Source organism: Heterodontus francisci, chromosome 9 (assembly GCF_036365525.1).
Source record: "Heterodontus francisci isolate sHetFra1 chromosome 9, sHetFra1.hap1, whole genome shotgun sequence".
NCBI classification, from domain to species: domain Eukaryota; kingdom Metazoa; phylum Chordata; class Chondrichthyes; order Heterodontiformes; family Heterodontidae; genus Heterodontus; species Heterodontus francisci.
In genome coordinates, this window is record NC_090379.1 from 4,480,583 (window position 1) to 4,506,718 (window position 26,136).

Here is a 26,136-nt window from a genome sequence, read left to right on the forward strand (position 1 = left end):
GTTCCCTTTCAGCCTTCACCTAGTTTTACTATAACAGGGTTTTATTTTTAAACACACTGTGTTTTTAGCTCCCCCTTGGTGAATCCTTGTTCACCTCTTTCCAATTATAAGGCAAAGAAACCAGCACAAACAGGCTATCTTAGGTTTAAAGAAGAAAAGTTGAAATTTATTAAACTTAAATTCAGTTAACGCCTACGGATACACGATGCGCCCATACGAGCATGCAAGAGACAGAATAGAGAAGAATAAAGTGGAAAAGTTTGAGGCAATATCTAAAGAGTTGTTGTTACGGTTCTTTGAGCTCACTGTAGAGTTCTTGATTGTAGGTATATCTTGCTTTTTGTTGGGGCCCAGTATTCTTCTTAAACCTTGTTCACTGGAGGAGACTTTTCTCTCTTGGGGTTCATGTGCCATCAGTGGATTTAGAGGCTTGTAAGAGATGGGAGCAGACAGGAGAGAGATATTCTCAGTACAGGAGCAAAACTGCCTTCTGCCAGTTCAAACAGTCTCTACAATTTGTAACTCCCAAAGTTGGCCAGCAGGGTAGTCATGTAACCAACTGGTTTGACCAGGTCTGTTTTGTGATTGTATTGGAGCGGGGATAGCTCCTTTGTTCCAACACTGTCTGTTAAAATGTCTTTCCAGCCAGGGTCCCGACAACCCCGTGTAACAGGTCGTCTCTTCTTCCCAGCAACAATTTGAAATTTAATGTCCAAGAGGCAAAATTAATGTGCCTCATTCTTGGAAGGTGGGGCCTGTATGACACACTGAAAGCTAACATGCAGGTGCAGCGAGCAATTAAGAAGGCGAATGGTATGCTACCCTTTATCGCAAGAGGACTTGATTAGAGGTGTAGTGAAGTCTTGCTTTAATTGTATAGAACCTTGGTTAGACTGCACCGATATTCTGTGCAGTTTTGGTCCCCTTATCTTAGGAACGATATTGCCATAGAGGGAGTGCAACAAAGATTCACCAGATTTGCTCCCGGGATGGTGGGACTGATCTATGAAGAGAGACTGTGGAAACTGGGCCTGTATTCTCTACAGTTTAGAAGAATGAGAGGTGATCTCATTGAAACCTACAAAATACTTAAAGAGATAGACAGGGTAGATGCAGCTAAGATGATTCCCCTAGTTGGGGAGTCCAGAACCAGGGGAAACAATTTCAAAATAAGGGGGAAGCCACTTAGGACAGAGATGAGGAGAAATTTCTTTACTCAGAGGGTTGTGAATCTTTGGAATTCTCTACCCTAGATGGCTGTGGAAGCTCAGTCATTGAGTATGTTTAAAGCAGAGAATGACAGATTTCTAAATACAAATGACATAATGGATATGAGGATAGTGTGGGAAAAAGGCAGTGAAGTGAATGATCAGACATGATCGTACTGAATGGCGGAGCAGGCCCGATGGGCTGGATGGCCTACTCCTGCTCCTATGTTCCTTAGGGCCTCAGCCCTAAGGCTGAAGCCACCAATAGTGGATTGATTAAAATCGAAGATGCTCAAGAGGCCAGAATTAGAGGAGTGCAGAGATATCAAAGGGTTGTGGAACTGGAGAAGATTACAGAGGCAGGGAGGGACAAGCCATGAAGGGATTTGAAAACATGCTGAGAATTTTAAAATCAAGACATTACTTGACCAGGATTCAGTGAGCACAGGGTGATGGTGAATGGGACTTGGTGAGTTAAGGCACGGGCACCAGTGTTTTGGATAACCTAAAGGTTACGGAGGATAGAATGTGGGAGACCAGCGAGGAGTGCGTTTGAACAGTCAAGTCTAGAGGTAACAAATGAGGGTTCCAGCAGCAGATGAGCTGAGACAAGGACGAAGTCGGGCGATGCTACAGAGGTGGTAAAAGGCAGTCTTAGAGATGGCACGAATATGTGGTCAGAAGCTCATTAAATACGACATCGAGTTTGCGAACAGACTGGTTTAATCTCAGACTGTTGCCAGGGATAGGGATGGAGTCAGTAGCTAGGGTACGGAGTTTGGAGCAGGGACTGAGAACAGTGGCTTTAGTTTTTTGAGTTTTCCCAATGTTATTTGAAGGAAATTTCTGTTCATCCAGTACTGAAAGCCAGATAAGCAGTCTGATGAAAATAGTCATTTGTAGTACAGAACTTGAGTATTACTGAAAATAGAGACATTTTGTCAAAGATTTTCTTCTTGCACTCATCAGGACAATCCGCAAGAATACCAATGACTTTATACCGTATGAGAAGATAGTGCTGATTGGTTGGCAAGTGAACTTTGATTGGTAGAGGCATTGCCATGGAGAATGCACCAGTTTATGGTGACTAGCAGTTAACTGCCAAGCTTTGTTTGAAACTTAAACCAGGCAGCTTGACTCTGGTTGGTCAACTGCCCTGAGGAATGAATCAGCAAATGGCTCTGTCACGCAGGCCCCCACCTGCCAAGAATGGGGCACACATTATTTCACCATATGAACGTTAAAAACTTAAAAATTTTGCTGGGAAGAAAAGAGGACCTTATCACAAGGAATTGCCAGGCCCCTCACCGGAGACATCTTTTTTGCATACTAGCAGACAATGTTGGAACAAAGGACCCAGCCCCTGTTTCTCCAATACACAGAAGACCTGGTCAGACTAGTTTAGTCACATGACTAACTGGCTGTTTGAATTTGAACTTGCCACAGAGCGTTTGAAAGTCAGAAAGCTCTTTGCTCCTGGACTGAAAAGATCTCTCTCCTGTTTTCTCCAATCTCTTTCTCACAGAACTGAAGAACCATTGAAGACACATGAACGCCAAGAAAGAAAAGTCTCCTATAGTGAACAAGATTTAAGAAGAATACTGGGCCCCAATGAAATGCAAGACTACCTATAATCAAGGACTACAGTGAGCTCGAAGCACAGTAAAAACCCTCTTCAGAGATTGCCTCAAACCTCTCTATTTTCCTTCTGCTCTTTTCTGTCTCTATTTTGCATGTGCGTATCGCGTATGCATGATAGCTTCGGACGTGGTGTGTATCTGTAGGCGTTAACCAAATTAGAGTTTAAGTTTAAGGTTTAATAAATTTCACTTTTCTTCTTTAAACCCAAGAAAGCCTGCTTATGCTCATTTCTTTGCCTTATAATTGGAAAGCGGTGAACAAGGATTCACCAAGAGGGAGCTCAAAACACTGTTTAAAACTAAACCCTGTTACAATAAGACCAGGTGAAGGCTGAAAAGGGACCCCTAGACACCTTTCTCACCTGGTCATAATAGGCTGCCACTTATTTTGTTTAGCTGGAACAGGTGCAATGTTTGTACATGTTCTTTCTGTCTGCAAAGAACGGGGCCCTCAGTATTAATATATGTAGTTTCCATTTCGCACAATTGCGCCACACTGTGAGCCCTACTGAAAAATCTTAAATAAGTCGTCAGTGTAATTCTTAGCACACTGAGGATTATTTAGCAAATGTTTCAATGCCAGTGTGATGCGAGGTATGTATGTCCCAAAGAAGGGCGGATCATATCAAACAACATGTCCCTTCCACTCTTCGCAACGGCAAGGTACAGGCCATACCCAACCAGCCCATGCTTACTCAAAACAGTGTCCAACATTAGATGTGATTCCGTGATTGGACAACATTTTCAGCAATACTCAGTCTGATAAATTTGGCAACAGTGGAGTCGAGAGAGGGTGGTAGTGAGTTAAGAGCTGATTGTCGCCAGCGTACACGTGGAAACACTATGCTTTCGGAAGAGGTCGCTGAGGGGAAGCGTGTAAATGACAAATAGCAGGGGCCAAGGATATATCTTTGGAGAACACCAGAGCTAACGGTGACAGAGCAAGAAGATAAGCTATTTCAGGTGATACTCTGGCTACAATTAGATAGATGAGAATGGAATTAGATGAGCACAGTCCCACCCAGCTGGTCGATAACAGAGAGGCACTGGAGGAGGATGGTGTGGTTAACCGTGTCAAAGGCTGCAGACAGGTCGAGAAGGATAATTTATCTCTGTTGCAGTCAAATAGGTTGTCATTTTTGACTTGGATAAGAGCTGATTCTGCACTGTGGCAGGGGCGGAAACCACATTGGAGAAACTCAAACATGGAGTTCCGGGAAAAATGAGCACAGATTGGGAGGTGAAAATACATTCAAGGATTTGAGAAAAAAGGAAGGTTGGAGATGGGATAGTAGTTTGCAAGGATTGTGGGGCAAGGGATGGTATTTTTAAGAAGAGTGATGATGGCAAATTTAAAGAAGGGGGACAGTCCCTGATGAGATCAACAATATCGGCTAACATGGGGACCAGGAGGGAAAGTCGGGTGGTCAGGAGTTTAGTGGGAATAGGATCGAGGGAGAAGGAGGATGAGTATCATGGACAAGAACTGAGAGAGAGTATGAGGGGAGACAGAAGAAAAATTAGAGAAAAGTGAGAGTTCAGGGCTACAGCAACGGACAGCTTCCCAGGATGTTTGGCCAGGTGGGCTAGTGGAAGGGAGGAATACAACAGAGGCAGCTAATCAGATGGTCTCGATCTTAGTGACAAACAAGTCCATGAGCTCCTCACATTTATTGCTGGAGGTGAGGGTGGGGTGTGTCAGGGGAGAGGGGTTTAAGATGATGATCTGTAATACAGATTCCAGGATTGCATTCCAGGATGATTCTGGAACAGTGAGTGGTTTTAGCAGTTCCCCAAGACAGGTTAACCATTCCCAGTTCTTATAACATCTTACATATCCCTGTAAAATCCCCTTCTGCTAGGAAGAGATTAATTGGGTCTGGGCGCCTTCTTGAATTTAACTTACACCATATCTTCTTCTTAGGCTGTCCCTCGGGAACGAGGATGACTTTCATCCACTACAGGGTTGTGGATCCTTAGGTGAATGAATCGTCCAATCCTGATATTCAAGGTCCCGAAGTTCATTTTGAGAGGGTGCAAGATATGTGGGTTCTTTTAACGTGGGGTGGCCGTTGCACACTGACCACCACTGGGTCCGAGCAAAGCAAGGAATTCGTCCAATAGCAGGGATGGCTGAGGCAATTGGAGACCAGGCTCCGCTACACGGATGGGGACTAATACACACAGATGGCCAGCATGTCCAGCTGGCGAGCCCAGATGCAGGCCATGTGGATCTGCGACAGGGTGTCTTGAAGGGGTAGCTGAAAGCCTGCTCCAAGGACACCATACACACACATGCTCATATATATTCAATCCTGTAATTAAACACACCTTAAGGGATGGATATTCAATAACACCAAATAAACCAGTGATAAAGGACAAGTCTTGCGATGCCAGAACTGGGGTAAAGCAAGCAGGGTTAGAATCAATTGAAGCACTGGCAGCTGCAGAAAGTCCCACCACCCCCACCCCGGTCTGCCCCGCTCCCCAGGGCCTAAATAAACAACCCAGCCTTTCACCTGTCACCGTTTTAAATGGAAAGTGAAGAGCGTCCCCTCACCGACTGGTTGAGAATGATCTTTTCCTCCCTTACCTGTGCTGCTACCCCTCCTTCCCGGCGGTATCAAGCTGATGTTGCCACCAGGACACTCACTTCCCCTCCGCAGCTTCACCCCGTCTCCCTTGGTAACTGCAACAGCCTGAACGCCGTGCCCTCGCCAGCCCGCCAAGACTACCGCGCCTGCGCGAGGGAGGCCGGCAGACCATACTGCGCCTGCGTCAGAAGCACGACGGCAACAAAAGTCACAGATCGCCGGGTGGCTATACTACGCCTGAGCATAGCCCGGGCACGTGTATTTCGTAGCTGCAGTGCGCCTGCGCATAGCCCGGTTTTGTTAACGGAGCAGCAACACTGCGCCTGTGCAGAGCCCGGCTTCGTGTGCGGAGTAGCGACAGTGCGCCTGCGGAGAATTCCGGTTCGTGTACGGAGTAGCAGTGCGCTTGCGCATAGCGCAGCCTCTGGCGCTGAATACCTACAGTGCGCCTGCGCAGAGCACAGGCACTGCGGTCGAAATTTTTGTCAAGGGTTATCAAAAAATTATGATAATATAACTATTATTATAACTGCATTGAAACAAAAAAAGAACTGAAACGAATGATGTAGAAAAAACCCTCGACCGGTGAATTATATTTCCCACAATCCGTTGGGCTAGTGCCGTTCCAACGACGGTCTGAAAGGATTTTCTGCGAAGGAAAATAACAGAGTTGATGAGGACAGTTAAATCGAGCCGTCGTGTAAACAAACCAGTGATTGAGGTCTGATTGATAATTCACTGAATTGACCGAGCAGCTGAAATTTAAAATCATTTTCTCCCATCCCGCCCCTCACAGGCCGCTCAGTCATTGGGACTGGGAGCCCTTCAAACATCCTAAATCCCAGGCCTCCCGTTCGATTCTATTAATCGGGATCAAGCAGGGAGTGGGGAAAGCACATGGTGACGTAATGTTTAGGGATTTCAAGGATTGTGCGCAGGCGCTGTATTCCCCTCTCCCCCCCCTGTTATTTTGGCCAATGGGAGTGCGGGATTGCCGCGAGTGGGCGTGGCCATGACGCCGGCCGGGTTGCCGAGTGGATACAAAGCGAGAGGAGCGAAGGGTGAGGACTGGCAGCCTGGCACTGGTCAGGCATGGAGGGGTATTGTAAGGGGCACAGGACTTGTCAGCACATGCTCCTGTTTGCAGTTTTTTAATTAATTTATTAACTGCTTGTTTATTGCACTGAATCATGTTGATCTGTGCTGTGAGCATATTGCCCAAGTGAGTGAGGGAAGAGGAGGGATTTTTGTTTCAAATTTTAAAATTAGCAATGCCAGGGGGGAGAGGAGATGCTTCCTTTGTTAGGAGGAGGTCAGCCAGTGTGGATCCTGTTAGTGTCGAGAAGCATCTCCAGAGAGAAGAGGACCAGGATGAGGATGGTGATGAGGAATTCCGGGATGAAGGGGTTCCTTTCTACATAAACCGAGGGGGACTGCCTGTCGATGAGGCCACCTGGGATAGGATGTGGAAGCATGTTGCTAAGATCCACCCTGAAGGAGAGAAGATGGTACAAAGAATTCGGGGAATGCCGTATCTCCCCAAGGTGACTTCTTCATCCCAACTTGGAAATTGTGCACTGTTACTATAGCCTTCAACAGCTTAAACCCGCCAGAGGGTTTGTGAATCAGTTTGGCCAATGGAATGATTTGGATTTGCATACTCGATGAAGAATCCAAACTAAATTATTAGGATAGATGTTTTGAATGTTAAGCCAGGGAGTTCTGTGTTCCCTGTCGCCAGGTTTAAGCTGCTTTAGGCTGAAACAAAGCTTCACGCTTTCTGGTTGATTTTTTTTTATGTTGTTCAAATTAGGTGGCTTTCCAGCTTTGGTGTTGGATTTCTTGAGCTGTTGTGAAGCTTTCAAATGATGTATTCTGGTTTGCCTTGCTCTTTTTTGTTTGTTTTTGTCTGTTTTCCACCACCCTTTGTAAAGTGGTGCCCATTGCCCCCTCCCACGATAGCTGAACTGCATAAAGGAACTTTGTGCATGCAGAATTGTTGATGTAAATCTATGCCATGCTTATCCAGTACAGCATAGTAGTGTTTGCTGTTAATTTATGGATTAAGACTATAATTCAATCCAGAAAACAACAATTTTTTTTCTCTTAAATTGTAGATCTTTAGCAAGAAGAGAAGAAAAATTGTGTAATGTGTGTTTTTGTGGATGATAAACAGCATAAACAGAAAAGACTGAACCTCAGATACAAGAACACCCAATGCAAACTAACCTAGATGTGTAACAAAAGAAATCCACTTGCATTCTGCTACTCACTAATATTGACTTCAGTGGCACTTAACATTGCAGCTGTCCCTTTAACTGGGCATTCAGTGAAGTGTCAACAAGGGTTGAAAAAAAACAAGGTATTCTGTATGAAAAATTTCAGTTTTTCATTTGCAGTAAGTCTCCTGAAAACACCTTTGAAATTCTTAGAATTGTTGTTGTTATTGGAAATATTGCTCGCTGATATTTCGTAGCAGCATTTCTCTCTTGGGTTTCTCCCAGAAGCTTCTTATCGGTATTAGGCCTAGTACGAACTGGGGTGTCCTGGGTTCAGAGCTGGGACAGCTACTGTTTCTAATTTTAAATCAATGACTTGAATACAATGCAAAGTGCTCATGTTTCCAGACACTAAACTAGGAAGGGTAGTAGAATGGGGAGAAGGCAGCTCAGAATCAGATGGATAAAATATTTAAGTGGGCGGAACAATGGTCAATGCTATTTAATGCAGACAAATGTAAAGTACATAAGGAAAACAAATAGTGTACACATACTCCATAAATAGTGCCATAATAGCTTAGGATAAAGTTCAGAGTCTTTTAGACCTGACATTTAGTCTGTCCAACTGGTCCAGAGCAATAATCTGTTAGACTGCAGAGCTAAAAGTCTTGTCCAAGTCAGAGAAAGTCATGGACAAGCTGTCAGACCACACCCTTGAGCATTGTGTCTTGTTCTGGTCGTTAAGACAAAAGGGAGACATTCAAGCACTGGAGGCAGTGCAGTGACGAGCCACAAAGCTGATTCCCCAGTCTCAAAGGTCTGTTATGACAAAAGACTGGAGATATTTTAAGTTTTTCAGCCTGGAAAGGAAATGCTTGAGAGGTAATCTTGTAGTTATATCTTCTTGGCATTTCTTCGCAGACAAAGATTTTGGGAAGGTTGTAGTCATCGGTTGCAGGCCCGCTGGTTGATAGTCAGGCCTATCCGTGACTGGCAGATTCACCCACAGCGGGTACAAGTGAAGGTGTAGTCGTTGCTGGGGCAATTGGATCTTTCCTTCTCCTTTTCTCTTTCATGCTGGTTCTTCACTCAGTCTCAAAGGTGTCTGTAGTCCTCCTGATGTAGCATGTCCAGGCATCATGATCTATGGCCTGTGTTTCCTACTGGTGATGGTCGATGTGGCACACAGAGAGGGACTTCTTCAGGGAGTCCTTGAAACGTTTGCATGGGGCCCCTCTGTTCCTTTTACCTGTGGTCAGCTCTCCATACAACACGATCTTGGGCAGGCGACTGTCGTCCATCCAGGCAATGTGACATACGAACATACAAATTAGGAGCAGGACTAGGCCACTCGACCCCTCGGGCCTGCTCCGCCATTCAATAAGTTCATGGCTGAACTGATTACTCCACATTTCCACTTACCCCCGATAACCTTCCACCCGCCCAATGCAGTTGGCTTTGCCGGAGGATGGCCTCGATGCTGGTGATGTTGGCTGTTTCCAGGACGTCAATGTTTGTAATGCGGTCCTGCCAGCGGATCTTGAGGATGCTGCGGAGCCAGCGCTGGTGGAAGCGCTCTAGAAGGCGTACATGACAGCAGTATAGGACCCATGACTCAGCACCATATAGAAGGGTGGTGAGGACTATGGCTTTGTACACTTTGAGTTTGGTCTGTGCTCTGAGGCACACACGTTTGTAGAGTCTGCCGAATGTACTGTTTGCTTTTGAGAGCCTATTGTCCACTTCCTTGTCTATGGTGGCATCAAATGAGATGACACTCCTCAAATAAGTAAATTGCTTGACGGCATTCAGCTCGGTTCCCTCAATGACAATGCTTGGTGGTCTATATTATTCTTGGGGTGCAGGCTGATGCAGGACTTCAGCTTTCTTTAAACTGATTTTTAGTCCAAAAAGTTGTGCTGCCTCGGAAAAATGTGTTGTTATACGTTGCAGGTCTGACTGACTGTGGGCCAGGAGAGCACAGTCATCGGCGAAAAGAAGTTCATGGAAGAGTTTTTCTTGTGTCTTTGTGTGGGCCTGAAGAATCCTGAGGTTGAAAAGGCCTCCCTCAGTCCGGAAGCGTACTTAAACTCCCTCCTTAAGGTTTTCCGTTGCCTGCTGCAGCATCATGCTGAAAAAGATGGTGAATAGTGTCGGGGCCAGCACACATCCCTGCCTCACGCCATTGGAGATACGGAAGGGACTTGAGACGTTGCTGTTTTGCTTGACTTGTCCGTACTGATTTTCATGAAACTGCTTCACCATGGCCAGGAACCTGGGCTGGCATCCAAGTTTTTCAAGGATTTTCCGAAGTCCATCTCTGTTCACAGTGTCAGATGTCTTGGTGAGGTCTGTAGTGATGTACAGGCCTTTGTTTTTCTCACAACACTTTTCTTGTAATTGCCTACTGCAAATACCATGTCTGTGATGCTTTTGTTTGATCTGAAACCACACTGGCTCTCTGGGAGGCTTTCTTCCGCAATGGTAGACACAAGCCTGTTCAGGAGTATTCTGGTCAGGATCTTCCCAGCAATAGAAAGGAGGGTGATCCCACAGTAGTTGGAGCAGTCTGATTTTTCACCTTTGCTTGTGTACAAGATGATGATAACGGCATCACGAATATCCCGTGGAATCCTGCCCTGTTCCCAGCAGGCCGTGAAAAACTCATGGAGCTTGGTGTATAGGGCAGGGCCACTATGCTTCAAGGCTTCGGGTGGAATTCCATCGGCTCCGAGCTTTGTTGTTCTTCATCTGGTTGGCGGTCACAGTTTCCTTCAGAGTTGGGCTCTCATCCAGTTCTTCTTTGACAGGCTGTTGTTGGATGCAATTGATGTCAGTATCATGCACTGTGCACTTGGTGCTGAAGAGAGTTTCAAAGTGCTCTGACCAGCAATCCAGGACTGACTCCTTGTTGGTGTGTAGGGTCTTGCCATCGGTGCTCCTCGGGGTTTTGGGTTTGATATGCTGGTCCAAATACAGATATTAGTGCTTCATAGAAACTTCTTATGTTGCCAGTATCAATGTACAGTTGAGTTTATTCTGCAAGTGCAATCCACCAGTCATTTTGGATGTTCCTCAGTTTACATTGAAGGGTGCTGCGTGCTTGACGGTAGGCTGTCTTTTTCTCTTGGCTGGCTGGCTGAACCAGGTGAGCCTGATGAGCTGACCTTTTATTTTTAGCAGAACTTGAATTTTCTTGTCATTTTTGTCAAACCGGTCCCTATTCTTTTTGGTGCTGGGTCCAATGACCTCATTGGAAGTATCCAGTACTGCAACTTTGTGTTTGCAGAGTTCTTCTGCAGTGGAATCAGCAGTGAGATCAGGATGTTCCAGTCTCGTCAGTCAGGTTACTTGGTATCTATCTCTGCAAGATGAGGTTTGCAGGTTCCTGACTCAATTTCTTTGGGTTGTCTCTCGGCCTGTTCTTGGGCTTAAGCTTGAAGTGGAAGTTCAGCTTTGAACGAACGAGCCAGTGGTCTGTATGACAGTCAGCACTGGACATGACTCTAATGTGCAGGATGTCCTTTAGGTCACACTGACGCACCAAGATATAATCCATCAGGTGCCAGTGTTTAGAGCGGGAATGCATCCATGTGGTCGTGAAGCGATCTTTTTGTTGAAAGAATGTGTTGGTTTTGGACAGCTGCTTTTCTGCTCAGAGTTCCAACAGTAAACATCTGTTTTCATTACAGTTTCCAACTCCATGCTTTCCGAGCACTCCCTTCCATGCCAGGCTGTCACTGCCTACTGTGGCCTTGAAATCACCAAGGATGACAATTTTGTCCTTGGGAGGGGCATTCTGGATGAGTTCATGGAGATCTGTGTAGAACTTATCTTTGTCAGCTGGGTTAGCCTTCAAGGGTTGGAGCATAAACATTGATGAAGGTTGTATGCTGCTGGTCTTGGAGGGGCAGGCGCAGGGACATGATGCGTTCGGATTGGCAGGCTTGAAAGTCTTCTTCACCATGAAGCTGACACCAAAGAGGCATTGTTCACCTTGAGGTCTACCTGACCAATAGAGGGTGTAGCCAGCATTGTGTTCTGTTAGGCTGCCTTGCTCTGAGACACGGACCTCACTCAGTGCTGCTATATCAAGTGCCACCAGGGCTGAGCGTCGTTGGGGGCAGCTGTTGTCACCAAAGTCGCGCATTATTCTCACGTTCCAGCAGGCGAGTTTCAGAATTTTTCTTTCCCCACCTTTTTGAAGTGAGGTTAGGAATTCACATTTCCTTCTCTATCGTAGTTTGACTGCATTCAGAGATGCCCGTTGACCACGGCAAGCCAATTGGATGGTAGAGAGACGAGCGTTCGTTTAGGCCACCTTTTCTAAGCCTCTCTCCAATATCGGAGCAAGCAGTGCTGTCCTTCACAAAGGCTGCTTGATCGCTCAGGGTGCTACCGGGTAATGATGTCATCTCTAGGTCATCATCAAAACTAACAATATCCTGAGCCGCCTGCATGCAGGATTGGAACTGCGGTTGCTGTTTTCACCCCTTTCCCATCGCTACAGGACTTAATTGTACCCCTGTAGATATATATAAGATAATTAAAGGAATGTAAAATGTAAATTGAAATATTACTTCACAGTAACAACAACTTGCATTTACGTAGTGTCTTTAAGGCAGAAGCATGATCAGCCAAAAATAGACGGCAAGCCAATGAGTGATAATTGAAATAAAAGCAGAAAGTGCTGGAAATACTCTGCAGGTCAGGCAGCAACTGTGGAGAGAAAGACAGAGTTAACATTTCAGGTCAGTGACTTTCATCAGAACTGGCAAAGGTTAGAAAATGAGTGTGGTAATTGAATATGTTCATGAAAGCTTGATCAAAGATGGCTTTTAAGGAGAGTCTCAGTGGAGGTGAAGGGAGGGAACCCCAGAGCATGAAGCCTAGATGGCTGAAAGTATGGCTTTCAGTAATGGGGTGAAGGGTGAGAGAAATGCTTAAGAGGCCAGAATTCGAGAGTTCGTTGCGGGGGGGTGGCGGTTGGTGGGGATTGCAGAGCTGGGGTAGGTTACAGGAGTAGGGAGGGGCAAGGCCACGAAAGGATTTAAACACAAGGATGAAAATTTTAAATTGGGGATTGGGAGCCAATATAGATCAGCAGTCGCAGGAGTGACGGGTGAGTGGGACCTTGTTCTGGATAGGACATCAGAGTTTTAGATGAGCTGAAATTTATGAGCATTGGTGAAAATTTGGAATGGTCCAATGTGGTGACGAGAGATACTTAGATGTGGATTTCAGCACCACATGGGCTGAGGATGGGGGCGCGGTGCCTTTGAGGAGTAGAAGTGTTGGTCTTTGTGTTGGAGAGGATATGGGATTGCTTAGCTCTGTCTATTGCATGCTGCTTACGCAGTTTGGCACGCAAGTAGTCCTGTGTTGTCAGAGTCAGACAGGATGCTGAGGTTGTGAGCAATCTGGTTCAACCTGCAACAGGATTCAATCAGTGGCGAGGGTACAGAGTTTGAGGCAGAGACTGAAGACAATAGCTTTGGTCTTCCCTTTAAATTGAATTTCTAGAGTAAGGCAAGGAGACATTGGTTCAAACAAGTAAAAAGTAAATTTAGAACTGATATCAGAAAGTTGTTTGTACAAAAAGTGATCGACACATGGAGTGGATTCTCCGATAGAGGGAAAGAGGTGAAAACCCTGGACTTGTGTAAGAAACAATTGAATGCTGTAATGGGAGAAATGGATGGATAAATTTAAGATGAGCCAAATGGCCTTTCTCAATTTCATTACCTTCTGATGTAAAGCTTCAAATAATGTCACTGCAGTGAAGAGTTAGTACAAATTGTGTTTGCAATAACTTAGCATTCTGCCACCATTTGCAGCTGTTAGTACGAGTTTATTTTTATTGTTGGTTTAATAAGATCGATAGAATTGCACAGAAAAATGACAATGGCAGCACAATCTCCCCTCGGGAGCCAAAGTGACCAGTCGTAGATATATATGATGAGAGGGGAGAGTTTGGTAGGATCAGTAAATGAGCCCACCCAAGTACACCCTTGTAAGTGTTGCAGATGAACAGCAGCACCTGAAAGGGCGTGAGTTCATCAGAACTGGATTTAGAGTGGACGTGCTGCATGTGGTCTGTGTGGACAGTCAGTAGAGTACCTCGTGTCTGGGAATAGGTGCTCGAACTCCTCTATTGTGCTATACCAGCACAACACTGTCGCACTCTTTCACATACAATACTGCTGCTGGCATCAACTGTAGATAAAGCTGATCTTGGACTTTCATCCACAGATTGCTGTCTGCTTGTTCACTCATTTTTAACTTTTTTTTAATATGATGCAGTTTAAGATCATGGCAGTGTTCAGAAATCTGAGAAAATCTCCAATGCTTTTTAAATGTTGCTGGATTCTTTTCCTGCCCATCCTCTCCTGAAGGAAATTAATCTCTGCCACGGTATAGTCCTCAGGCCCTATAATGGCTATCCTTTATTTTGAGTCGACAGGCCATTTGGCTGTGAAACATCATGGCCAAATCAATCCTGTGCCTGCTGGACATCCACACAAGTGTACTTTCCACGTGGTGGTTGCAGGAGAGTGATCAGCAGCAGGAATCTTAGTTGATTTTCTCTTTTCTCTAACCAGCATTTGACCTCTAGTGTGCTGAAAATCCAGTGAATACACATCCTTGATTAAGGATACAATCAAAATTGAATCACATGATTTGGGATCATTCACCGTGGCTGTCTCTAGAGGGCATTAGCTATAAAGTTTGGGAAGAAAGGCTCTCAATCCTCTAAAGCACTGACTGGCACAGCTACCGTGGCTCCAAAGATGAAATGGCCTCCTTCTACCCTGTAGTTTCACACCCAGCCTAGCATCCAGTTGCACTCCCCTAAAGGCTTTAACTCCACTATGTGTTTACCCGGTCAATGTAGATCTTTTTTTTTCTGCTACAACTTGCATTTATGCCGTTCCATTACCATAACAAACATCTCAAGGCATTTCATAATTGGAAATAGATAGCAAAATGAAGGCGGAACTGTGAAAGGAGAGATTCAATGCGTTTTGAGCAAAGTTATTAAATGAGGAGGGAAAAATGAATGGTAGCATAGTGGTAATGTTACTGGACTATCAATCCAAACTAATGCTTCAGAGACACAAGTTCAAATCCATCCCAGCAGCTGGAGGAATTTAAATTCAATTAAGTAATAAATCTGGAATGAAAAAGCTATTCCTGGTAATGGTGATCGTGAAACTACTGGATTGTCTAAAAACACATCTGGTTCACTAATGTCCTTTCGAGAAAGAAATCTATCATCCTTACCCAGTCTGGCCTACATGTGACTCGAGTCCCACAGCAATGTGGTTGACTCTTAACTGCCCTCTGCAATGGCCTCGCAAGCCACTCAGTTGTATCAAAACTGTTACAAAAAAGTTTAATAAGAATAAAACTGGGCAGACCACCTGACATTGACCTAGGTACCTTATAATGACAAAGGCATATCCTGCCCAGTCCTCCTCATTAACATGTGCCAAAATTGAGAGAGCTGTCCTATAGACTCATCAAGCAACAGCCTGACATAGTCAAACTCACCCAATGTTCCATCCCTGAAGTGGTATACACTCAGCAGGGAGAGACCCTGGGAGTCCGCAACATTTGAATTCAAATCTCATGGCATCAGGTCAAAAATGGGCAAGGAAACCTCCTGCTGATTACCACCTCCCTCAGCTGATGAAACAGTATTGCTCCATGTTTAACACCACTTGGAAGAAGCACTGAGGGTAGCGGGGCACAGAATGTACTCTGGGTGGGGCACTTCAATGTCCATCACCAGGAGTTGCTCGGCAGCATCACTACTGACCAAGCTGGCCAAGTCCTGAAGGGCATATCTGCCAGATTGGGCCTGCGGCAGATGGTGAGAGAACCAACATGAGGCAACAACCTACTTGACCTCGTCCTCACCAATCTGCCTGTCACAGATGCACCTGTCCATGACAGTATTGGTAGGATAGCAACTGCGCAGTTCGTGTAAAGACAAAGTCCCATCTTTGCACTGAGGACACTGTTACGTGAGCGCTTCTATTTTTCTTTGCAAAATATGCTTAGAGAGCTGATATTTGAATTATGGACTGATTCATCTGGGATTTTGGAGAGATTGCTGAACTTTGTGGTTTTGGACTGCGTGAAATGTACACAGACTGCAAGGCACCTATTTCCAACAAACTCAACAGGAGAATGTCAGGCCAAGATTTATGATTGTCCTGTGACTTGGCTCTTGAAATTTAGTTTCACTTTTGGATTGTGAAAAAGTCAGTTGCTGCTAGACCTGCCAGGAGAAGACAGCTAAAATCTCTTTCTCTGAAGAATCCCTGCATCAAGCTGTACTGTTGCCTCCAGTGTTTTAAGAAGCCTCAATGGTTGCAGAAATCTTGCATCTTTTAAAAAAAATTAAAGGACCTTGCATCAAATGTTTACGGCCTAAGAAGATCCTTGTTGCTGATACCTGATGGAAGACCTAGGTGAAGACTTCTGTAGTTGATTTTCTCTGAACGTCAAACAGACTGTTTATCAATCTCACCTGGAAAGACTCCAAGTGGCATCCAACTATTCGACTTTGGAGCACCTTGCCAAAACAAAGAACTTCCTTCCAGAACTTTGCAGACTGTCATTTTTTAAAAATTCCTTTTTATTCACTTGAAACAGCTGTAAACAAAAATCCATTTTTTCCCGGTTAACCGGTTTTTGGATGTGAGAGCCAGAATAAATAATAGGGGGCTTTAATATTTCAATTTGCGTATGTATATTTACTTCATTATTGGTTAAGACTTGGTTTTATAATAAATGGATAATTTTGTTGTTTATTGAAGAAATCTGGTTGGTGTGCTTTATTCTGATATCAAATAGAGGGTCTGTTTCAGTAAGTGGGAAAATTTATTGATGGGTTATGACCTGTGGAGACGTGGTACTGCATTAACAGTGCACTCCTGCCACCTTGGTCGTAACACTCCCCATCTTGTGTGGTGCTGCTGGTGTGCTGAATGGGATAGATTCAGAAGAAATCTAGCAGCTCAAAACTGGGTATCTGTCATCAGCAGCAGCAGCAGAATTATATTCAACCACAATCTGTAACCTCACTGCCTGACATATCCCTCACTTTACCATTACCTGAAGCCAGGGGACCAACCCTAGCTCAATGAAGAGTGCAGGAGGGCATGCCAGGCACAGCACCAGGCATACCTAAAAAAGAGGTGACAATCTTGTGAAGCTACAACAGGACTGCATGCATGCAGAAGAGCAGAAGCAGCATGCTAAGAGCTAAGCAATCCCACAATGAACGGATCAGATCAAAGCTCTGTGGTCCTGCCACATCCAGTCCTGAATTATGATGGACAGTTAAACAACTCACCAGAGGAGGAGGCCCCACAAACATCGCCATCCTCCATGATGGGGGAGGCCAGCACGTCCATGCAAAAGACTAGGCTGAAGCATTTGCAACCATCTTCAGCCAGAAGTGCCAAGTGGATGATCCAACTCAACCTCCTTTCTGAGGTCCCCAACAGATGCCAGGCAGCTGAAGGCATTGGATGTAGCAAACGCTATGGGACCTGACAGCATCCAGATTCTAGTACTGAAGACTTGTCCTCCAGAACTAGCTGGGTCCTTAGCCAAGCTGTTCCAGTACAGCGACAACACTGGCATCTACCCAACAATGTGGAAAATTGCCCAGGTATGTCCTGTACACAAAAAGCAGGATAAATCTGATCCAGCCAATTACTGCCCCATCAGTCTACTGTCAATCATCAGCAAAGTGACGGAAGGTTCTGTTGACAGTGCTATCAAGTAGCACTTGCTCGACAATGACTTAATCACTGATACTCAGTTTAGGTTCTGCTAGGACCACTCAGCTCCAGACCTCATTACAGCCTTAGTCCAAACGTGGACAGAATGGTGGAATTCCTTAGGTGAGGTAAGGTACCCATTTGACTAAGTGTCATCAAGGATCCCTAGTAAAATTGAAGTCAATGGGAATTGGCAGAGGTGGGGTGGGGGGAACTCTACACTGGTTTGAGTCATACCTCGCGCAAAGGTTGTGTTTGTTGGAGGCCAATCATCTCAGCCCCAGGACATTGCTGCAGGAATTCCTCAAGATGGTGCCCTAGACCCAACCATGTTCAGCTGCTTTATCAATGACCTTCCCACCACCATAAGGTCAGAAGTGGAGATGTTCGCTGATTGCACAGTGTTCAGCACCATTTGCAAATCCTCAGATACTGAAGCAATCATGCCCACATGCAGCAAGACCTGGACAACATTCAGTCTTGGGCTGATAACTGGTAAGTAACATTTGTGCCACACAAGTGCCAGGGAATGACAATCTCCAACAAGAGAGAATCTAACCATTTCTGCTTGATGTTCAACATCATTACCATCACTGAATTCCCCCACCTGGGGTTACCATTGACCAGAAACTTAACTGGACCAGCCATATAAATATTGTGGCTACAAGAGCAGGTCAGAGTCTGGGAATTCTGCAGCAAGTAACTTGCCTCCTGAATCCTCCAAGCCTGTCCACCATCTACAAGGCACAAGTCACGCGTGTGATGGAATACTCTCCATTTGCCTGGATGGGTGCAGCTCCAATAACACTCAAAGTTTGCCACAAATCAGGGCAAAGGAGCCACCTAGAAGAACAGGGGCAGAAGAATATCACCACCTGCTAGAACAGAATGGAGCTGAAAGGCAGTAACACCTATAAGGATTTTTAAAGAGGGAAAGGAGTTTTAGAGGTGGGGGATTAATTGCATAGGAATAAAAACAAAGTGCTGGAAATGCACAGCAGGTCTGGCAGCATCTGTGGAGATCGAGTTAACATTTCAGGTCAGTGACCTTTCATCAGGTCTGATGAAGGGTCACTGAACTGAAACGTTAACTCTGCTTCTGTCTCCACAGATGCTGCCAGACCTGCTGAGTATTTCCAGCATTTCTTGTTTTTATTTGAGTTCTCTCCACTGTCTTGGCCAATATTTAGTCCTCAACCAACATCACTAAAAACAAAAATCTTACATTGCGGTTAATGGGAGTTTGCTGCCACATTGTCTACCTGACAACAGCGACTACATTTCAAATATTCTTCATTGGCTGGGAAGCATTTAGGACATCTTGAAGGTGCTTCTATTGGAGGGTTCGAGGAGGGAGTTAGTCAGGGAGCATTGGGTTGTCCGTGCATTCCAAAGTGATGTTAGCCAAAATTACCTACTATGTTAATAAGACCGAGACATGGTAATACTTGACTTCCAGATTTGGGAGTGAATGACTGGACCATGATCTGCACTAGGTATGTTGAAGTTTGCAGCCCTCTGCCTGAGGAAACAAATATGAGAACTGTACCGGGGGATGTAATTGCACTAGAGAGGGTACAGAGGAGATTTACAAGGATGTTGCCAGGACTGGAAAATTGCAGCTCTGAGGAAAGATTGGATAGGCTGGGGCTGTTCTCCTTGGAACAGAGGAGACTGAGGAACAATTTGATAGAAATCTACAAAATTGTGAGGGGCCTAGATAGAGTGGGCAGGGACTGTTTACCTTAGCAGAGAGGTCAGTGACCAGAGGGCATAAATTTAAAGTGATTGGTAGAAGGATTAGAGGGGAGATGAGGAAAGACTTTTTCGCCCAGAGGGTTGGAGGGGGGGGGGGGGGGGGTGGGGATTGGTGGTGGTCTGGAACTTACTGCCTGAAAGGGTAGCAGAGGCAGAAAACCTCATCTCATTTAAAAGGTGTCTGAATGTGCACCTGACGTTACGTAAGCTGCACGGCTACGGACCAAATTCTGGAAAGTGAGATTAAGCTGGGGTTTTTTCTAGCCACACAGACCCAATGGCCGGAATTTTATGCCATCCCAACGAGCCGTTATGGTGGCGGGCAGGGGTGGGTGGCATAAAATGGAGCAAGAGGCTCCGGAAGGCTGTCCCGACCCACTCCCGCCTCTGCCTCCCACACCTCCCCCCCTTTGCGTAGACCAATCAAGGCCCTTAAATTGCCACTTAATAGCCACTTAAGGGCCTTCACCCGCCTCCACGCAGATTTTACGCATGGCAAGTGGGTATCTTGGAGCCGGGAAAAGCCACCTGGGAAAAGCAGGCGGCTTCTCAGCACCCCAGGGGTGGGTCCTGATAATTGGGCATGGGGTGCCCGATGGAGGGCTGCCCCCGCTTCCCCAACCACCCCCAGGACCCAAGACGCTCTCCCACCCCCCACCCCCAAACGACCACCCTTGCCTCGCCGCGGCCCGACCGATTACCACCAGCGAGGCAACCAAAACTCATCTCAGATCCCGGCTCCATGTCTTCTCTGTGGCCGGCTGGGCTGCAGTCCCAGCAGTGGCCACCGCTCCCGGTGGCGCTGATGGGACTAAGAGCTGCCGGTCTGCTGATTGGCCGGCAGCTCAATGAGGCGGGACTTCCTCCTTCAAGCGGGTGGAAGTCCCGCCTCAGAACTCTTAAAGCCTGGGACCCATAAAATGCAGGACGGATCCCCAGGCAAGGTGGAAGCAGGTTCGCCACCAACTTTTATGTCGGTGGCCAGCTCCCGTCCGCCCAACGTAAAATCCAGCCCAATGGGCCAAGTGGCCTCTTTCTGTGCCATAAACCTTCTATAATTCTATGGCAGGGTCATGCTAACCAGTGGAGCATTTCTGTACTAACATTTCTGTTGTACATTTTTCAAATTTAAAGATGTGTGAATGAAGAACAGTTCTACTGTTTATGCAGAAAATCTGCTGTTTATTGTGTGACAACAAAGGTTATATTTGGATAGTGGCAGAGTGTTATCAAAGATTTCATGGTTCTTTTGCAGATAGTGAGACACTCACAACACTAAGTACACACAGAGCAAGGTGGGTTTTGATAGATATCTGTTTGCGTTGTCCTTGCCTCCCCTCTCCACTGTGAACATGCCAACTCTTGCTCAGGTACAATTCCATACGCTCCCTCTCCAATACCTCCAAGTTTCCATTTTTTGTGTGTCAGCTTAGGGAATAAGAGTTAGAATGTTAGAGTTACAATTAAACTGACCCTACCTTCATTCAATATATATTCATGTGCACTTTCCACCAGGAGTTATTGGATACCAAGTAGGAGTAAGAACCCTACTTTTATTTTCCCTTCCCTAGGGACACTGATGCAATTGTAACTCAACAAATACCGCGGCTTAACGTTGGGATGTTCTATATGACAATGCTGCACAGACAGTGCCATTATCCACTGCACCATTGGGGAAGCTCTGAATGTTTGTTTATAGTTAAATTTATTAATTCTTCATATTTCCTGTGCTTTCAGGTTCCAATGCCATGTGTGCCTACATTTCAGCTGTCCACACTCGTCCCTGACCGTCTGGAAGCCATACAGAGATACACCAGGGAATTGCAGTATCCTTCAGTTCATCAGGAAGACTAGAGTGCACTAATGGGTTCTCGGTCTGCAGGCAATGTCTCGCCGCAATGGGATAATGCAAGATGCCAGGAGTAAACCAAATGCAATTCATTTTTCTTTGTAAAGCGTTGCCTAGACTCTGCTTCGCATGTCCCTGGAACAGCATGCCTCAAATTGGGGGTTGTCATGTTATTCATAAAGAAATATCACTCGCAGCCCCACCAGAAGGATTATATAAAAAGAGTAAGCTGTCATATGTTCTTTGTTCGCTTTAGTACGTAGTAAAGCAAAATTGTGAGCAGCCCATCTCAATATGATGGGACAATTGATGTCCTGTTCCCTTTTTGCTTTTCTTGCTTTGCAGCAGTGACAATATTTTCTTCAATTTATTGCATCAGAAAGTTTGAATGCTTTATCACAGTCAATGTGACTGTTGTGATGTAGGCAAACATGGCAGCCATTCAGCATACAGCACCATCCCATAAACAGCAGCGAGATGAATTAAAAAGTGTTACAAATTCAGATATATTGCAGGTATCTGCTGAGGCACAATGCTGTCCGTCTCTCCCTTGAGTCGTCTGCTTCCCTGCTCTTTGACAGTTGAATCTCACTGTCCTATCACTGGTAGTTGGACCCAGAATGGTAACAAGGAAACTCACTTATAAACTGTGTCTTAAAAGTCTATTGCTTTAATTAAGAGCAATTAGGGACGGGCAATAAATGTTGGCTGAGCCAACGCCACCTGCATTCCACAAACAAGTATAAAAAAAATCTCTCGCTGGACTGAGTTAAACACTAGGCAAGGCAACATTAGTTTGATTTGTAATCAATTTTGCACTAGACAAAATATACTGAGTGCTGAGTATCATGAGAGACACCTGGTACAATCAATGTAACTTCTATTCATAAAAATAGAATTCAATGAGCTGTTAATTTAATGGAAAAGCCACACTCCCTAACCCACAGCGATCAAAAAGGTTTCTCAACGCCAATGGGCAAAGGAAGGAAACCCAAGTACAGTTTTCCCCATCCCTCCTCAACTCTCCCTCCTTCCCCCAAATGATGTTTGTGTTGAGATGTATCCAGGTTGCAGCCAAGTAATTTCTCTTTTTTACCTTCTATGCCGCCTGTGGGTAAAGATCAATCACTTCAGATGTGCTGTACATGACTAAGTGGAGTCAATATAAATCTTGTTTTGCTGATGTGGCCTGTTAAAAGATGCAGAACACTTAATTGCAGGCTGCACCCATCGGCGAGGGCTGACTGATTCCCTAATGGACTTGCACACCGTGCTTCACTCAGCTGTTGAATGGTTACAACACTTAGACTAACATGCTTGATTCGACATTCTACAGAAATATAATCGCAATTAAAAACTTCTGTTTTAAGGATGACATCAGCTGCTTTGCACACAGTGCTGTCACTCAGGACACAGCAGTTACTCCCCATCACTACAATCTGGAGGCAGGGGGCAGGATAGGTGAGGTTTGAAGACTTTGTCAGACTGCATTCATTTTTTCCAACCTTCATAATCACATTTCTCCCAGAAGTCTACAGTAAACAGTTGCAGAACCCCAGACTCTACAGGGTCTCTTGTGTCTGCTACACTTGAGTGATTCTTTCCCATGCATGTTCAATTAAATTACTTAACCATCCAATCCAGGTACAATCACACTGGGACACAGTTTTTTGAGATTAAGAAGAATCGACCTTTAACTGGGTAAGTAACATTGATCTGTTAGTGTGTCATTGAGGTACAGCCCTTTGGTCATTACTGTGGGTGTGCTGTTTGCATGTTGTCGCAAGCCTATTCAAAGTATCAAAAGCAGCACATTCTGCTTTATAATTAACCAGTAGGAACTAGCCATAATTTTCTTCTACACTTGAATTCATTTGAAGCAGTATAAAATGTATTATTAAAAATTCAGAAGACAATAGTCAATAGTCTTGTAAATAGTGTTATAAAGCAAAGCCTTAAACTGAGGGGCAAGTGTGTTATAAATGAGAGCCTTATACTGAGTATGGGAGGGATAGGGAGTAGGTAACAGTGAGAATGTTATAACTGAGGTTGGAGTGTGTAACAGAGGGAGTGTTATACCCCTAACAAGTACAAGGAGCTCATGAACTTCTTTGTCACTAAGACTGAAACCATCTGATCAGCTGCCTCTGCCACTTCTTCCCTCCTCCCACACAAAGGCCAAACTTCCTCGAAGACTCACAACTAACCTAGCCCTGAACTTGTATGTTGCTGTAGTTTCTCTGCTATCTCTCCTTCCCTCCCGCCCCTCCATTTAGTGCCTGAACGAGGGAGCCGGCATCGGGAAGAGGAGGGGCCTGCTGAGGTCCACACCCGTGCCCTTTGCTGCTGACATCCCACCCCCCCCAACAATCACGTGAGACCCCTCCCGTCTTGACCTACCTCAACCTGCTTCCAGTGCCACTCTTCAATGTCTGGTTGCTGCAGCTAAGCAGCAGCCGCTGCCTCTGCCTGTGATTATCTGGCAGCTCTGCAAGGCCAGGACTGCCAGCGGCGGGGTCTTAAATCCTATGGAAGGCCTGCCATTGTCCAGTTAAGTGCCTGATTGGCACTAAATTCAGCGGGCCTCCCATAGAAGTGGGGACGCGGGGATGTTGGTGTTGGTTTCCCCCAACGAGGTGAATTGCTCTTGCAGAGAGCTGGCACAGTCATGACTGGCTGAATGGCCTCCTTCTTTGCTGTAACATTCTATGATTCTATATTAAAATTGAGGTGTTGTTTAACTGGGAAATAGTGTAGGTCAACAAGCACAAGACTTGGTGTGGGCAAGGATACTGCCAGAAGACTTTTCCGCCAACGTCGAGACCCCCGCCGCTAGCATAAAATTCCCCCACAGTGTCAGTTTCCACATATTCGCTGATGACACCCGGCTCTACCTCACCACCATCTCTGTCCCGATCCCTCCACTGTCTGTAAATTGTCAGACTGCTTATCTGATATCCAACACTGGATGACCAGAAATGTTCTCTAAATATTGGGAAGACTGAACTTATTGTCTTTGGCTCCAGCCACAAATTCCGCTCCCTAGCCACCAACTCCATCTGTCTCCTGGTAACTGTCTGATGCTGAAACAGACTGTTTGCAACCTTTGAGTCATATTTACCTCGAAATGAGCTTCCAACCATATATTTACTAAGACCACCTATTTCCACCTCTGCAATATTGCCGACTTTGCTCCTGCCTCAGTTCATCTGCTGCTGAAACCCTCATCGCTATCTTTGTTCACTCTAGACTTGACTATTCCATGCATTTCTAGCCACCTCGTTCTACCTCTCATCTCTGTAACTTGAGGTCATCCAAAACTCTTCTGGCAGTGTCCTTACTCACACCAAGTCCTGTTCTTGCTGAGCTACACTGGCTCCCAGTTAAACATCACTTCGATTTTTAATATATTGTTATGACCCGGTGAGAAAGGTGTTTGGGGTTCCTTTTCAGCCTTCACCTGGTCTTACTGTACAGGGTTTAATTTTAAACACACCATGTTTTAGTTCCCCTTTGGTGAATCCCTGTTCACCGCTTTCCAATTATAAGGCAAAGAAACTGGCACAAACAGGTTTTCTTAGGTTTAAAGAAGAAAAGTTGAAATTTATTAAAACTTAAACTCTAACTCGGTTGATGCCTATGGATACATGACTCGCACAGGCTAGCATGCATACGCGATACACACATGCAAATAGAGACAGAAAAGAGCAGAAGAAAAATAAAGTGGAAAGATTTGAAGCAATATCTGAAGAGTTTTTGTTATGGTTCTTCGAGCTCACTGTCGAGTCCTTGATTGTAGGTAGATCTTGCTTTTCGTTATGCCCAGTATTCTTCTTAAACCTTGTTCGCTGTAGGAGATTTTTCTCTCTTGGGGGTTCATGTGTCTTCAGTGGATTCAGAAGCTTGTGAGAAAGAGATGGGAGCAGACAGGAGAGAGATTGTCTCAGTCCAGGAGCAAACAGACACTCTCAGTTCAAACTGTTTGTACAATTCAGAAAAACCCAGGTTGCCAAGCAGGTTAGTCATGTGACTAACAGGTCTGACCACGTCTTGGATTGTATCACCTTAGCAGTCTCTAGAATGCTTCTCTTACACACAATACCTGGTGATCAAGGTCCATTGTGGGTTGAATGTGTCAGGGAATGGTCCTTTGTCCTTTTTTAAAATTCATTTATGGGATGTGGGCGTCACTGGCTAGGCCAGCATTTATTGCCCATCCCTAATTGCCCTTGAGAAGGTGGTGGTGAGCTGCCTTCTTGAACCGCTACAGTCCATGTGGGGTAGGTACACCCACAGTGCTGTTAGGAAGGGAGTTCCAGGATTTTGACCCAGCGGCAGTGAAGGAACGGCAATATAGTTCCAAGTCAGAATGGTGTGTGACTTGGACGGGAACTTGCAAGTGGTGGTGTTCCCATGTACTTGTTGCCCTTGTCCTTCTTGTTGGTAGAGGTCGCAGGTTTGGAAAGTGCTGTCCAAGGAGCCTTGGTGCGTTGCTGCAGTGCATCTTGTGGATGGTACACACTGCTGCCACTGTGCGTCAGTGGTGGAGGGAGTGAATGTTTGTGGATGGTGTGCCAATCAAGCGGGCTGCTTTGTCCTGGATGGTGTTGAGCTTCTTGAGTGTTGTTGGAACTGCACCTATCCAGGCTAGTGGAAAGTATTCCATCACACTTCTGACTTGTGCCTTGTAGATGGTGGACACGCTTTGGGGAGTCAGGAGGTGATTACTCGCTGCAGGATTATTAGCCTCTGATCTGCTCTTGTAGCCACGGTATTTATATGGCTACTCCAGTTCAGTTTCTGGGCAATGGTAGCCCCTAGGATGTTGATAGTGGGGGATTCAGCAATCGTAATGCCATTGAATGTCAAGGGGAGATGGTCATTGCCTGGCACTTGTGTGACGCGAATGTTACTTGCCACTTATCAGCCCACGCTTGGATGTTGTCCAAGTCTTGCTGCATTTCTGCACGGACTGTTTCAGTATCTGAGGAGTCACGAATGGTGCTGAACATTGTGTAATCATCAGCAAACATCCCCACTTCTGATTGAAGGAAGGTCATTGATGAAG

At 45.5% G+C, this 26,136-nt stretch overlaps 3 protein-coding genes across 21 annotated transcripts in view; 1 reads left to right on the forward strand and 2 right to left on the reverse strand.

The window, feature by feature from the left end:
- The window catches only part of ttll5 (tubulin tyrosine ligase-like family, member 5), a 432,290-nt gene extending 426,724 nt beyond the window's left edge, over positions 1-5,566 (reverse strand). For 9 of the 11 annotated variants that reach the window (XR_010975642.1, XM_068038454.1, XM_068038450.1 and 6 more), the window contains exon 1: positions 5,442-5,566. The gene's annotated coding sequence lies outside the window, so the exon portion shown is untranslated. Of the gene's footprint in view, positions 1-306; positions 430-5,441 lie in introns of all 11 variants that reach the window. The other 2 variants (XM_068038448.1, XM_068038452.1) reach the window with 2 other exon arrangements.
- Positions 5,567-6,175: 609 nt separating this feature from the next.
- The window catches only part of vash1 (vasohibin 1), a 69,830-nt gene continuing 49,869 nt past the window's right edge, over positions 6,176-26,136 (forward strand). Inside the window, exons 1-3 of the mRNA XM_068038459.1 lie at positions 6,176-6,986; positions 20,957-21,045; positions 22,713-22,769. Coding sequence (XP_067894560.1) covers positions 6,714-6,986; positions 20,957-21,045; positions 22,713-22,769 — 419 coding nt within the window. The 5' untranslated portion in view covers positions 6,176-6,713. The remainder of the gene's footprint in view (positions 6,987-20,956; positions 21,046-22,712; positions 22,770-26,136) is intronic.
- The window catches only part of LOC137373545 (craniofacial development protein 2-like), a 99,819-nt gene continuing 81,893 nt past the window's right edge, over positions 8,211-26,136 (reverse strand). For 5 of the 9 annotated variants that reach the window (XM_068038468.1, XM_068038466.1, XM_068038460.1 and 2 more), the window contains 2 exons: positions 20,491-20,647; positions 8,211-12,186 (listed from right to left, as the gene is read on the reverse strand). In XM_068038468.1, the coding sequence (XP_067894569.1) occupies positions 11,317-11,811 (495 nt within the window). In that variant the 5' untranslated portion in view covers positions 11,812-12,186; positions 20,491-20,647 and the 3' untranslated portion in view covers positions 8,211-11,316. Of the gene's footprint in view, positions 12,187-20,490; positions 20,648-22,164; positions 22,302-26,136 lie in introns of those variants that run through there. The other 4 variants (XM_068038469.1, XM_068038465.1, XM_068038467.1 and 1 more) reach the window with 3 other exon arrangements.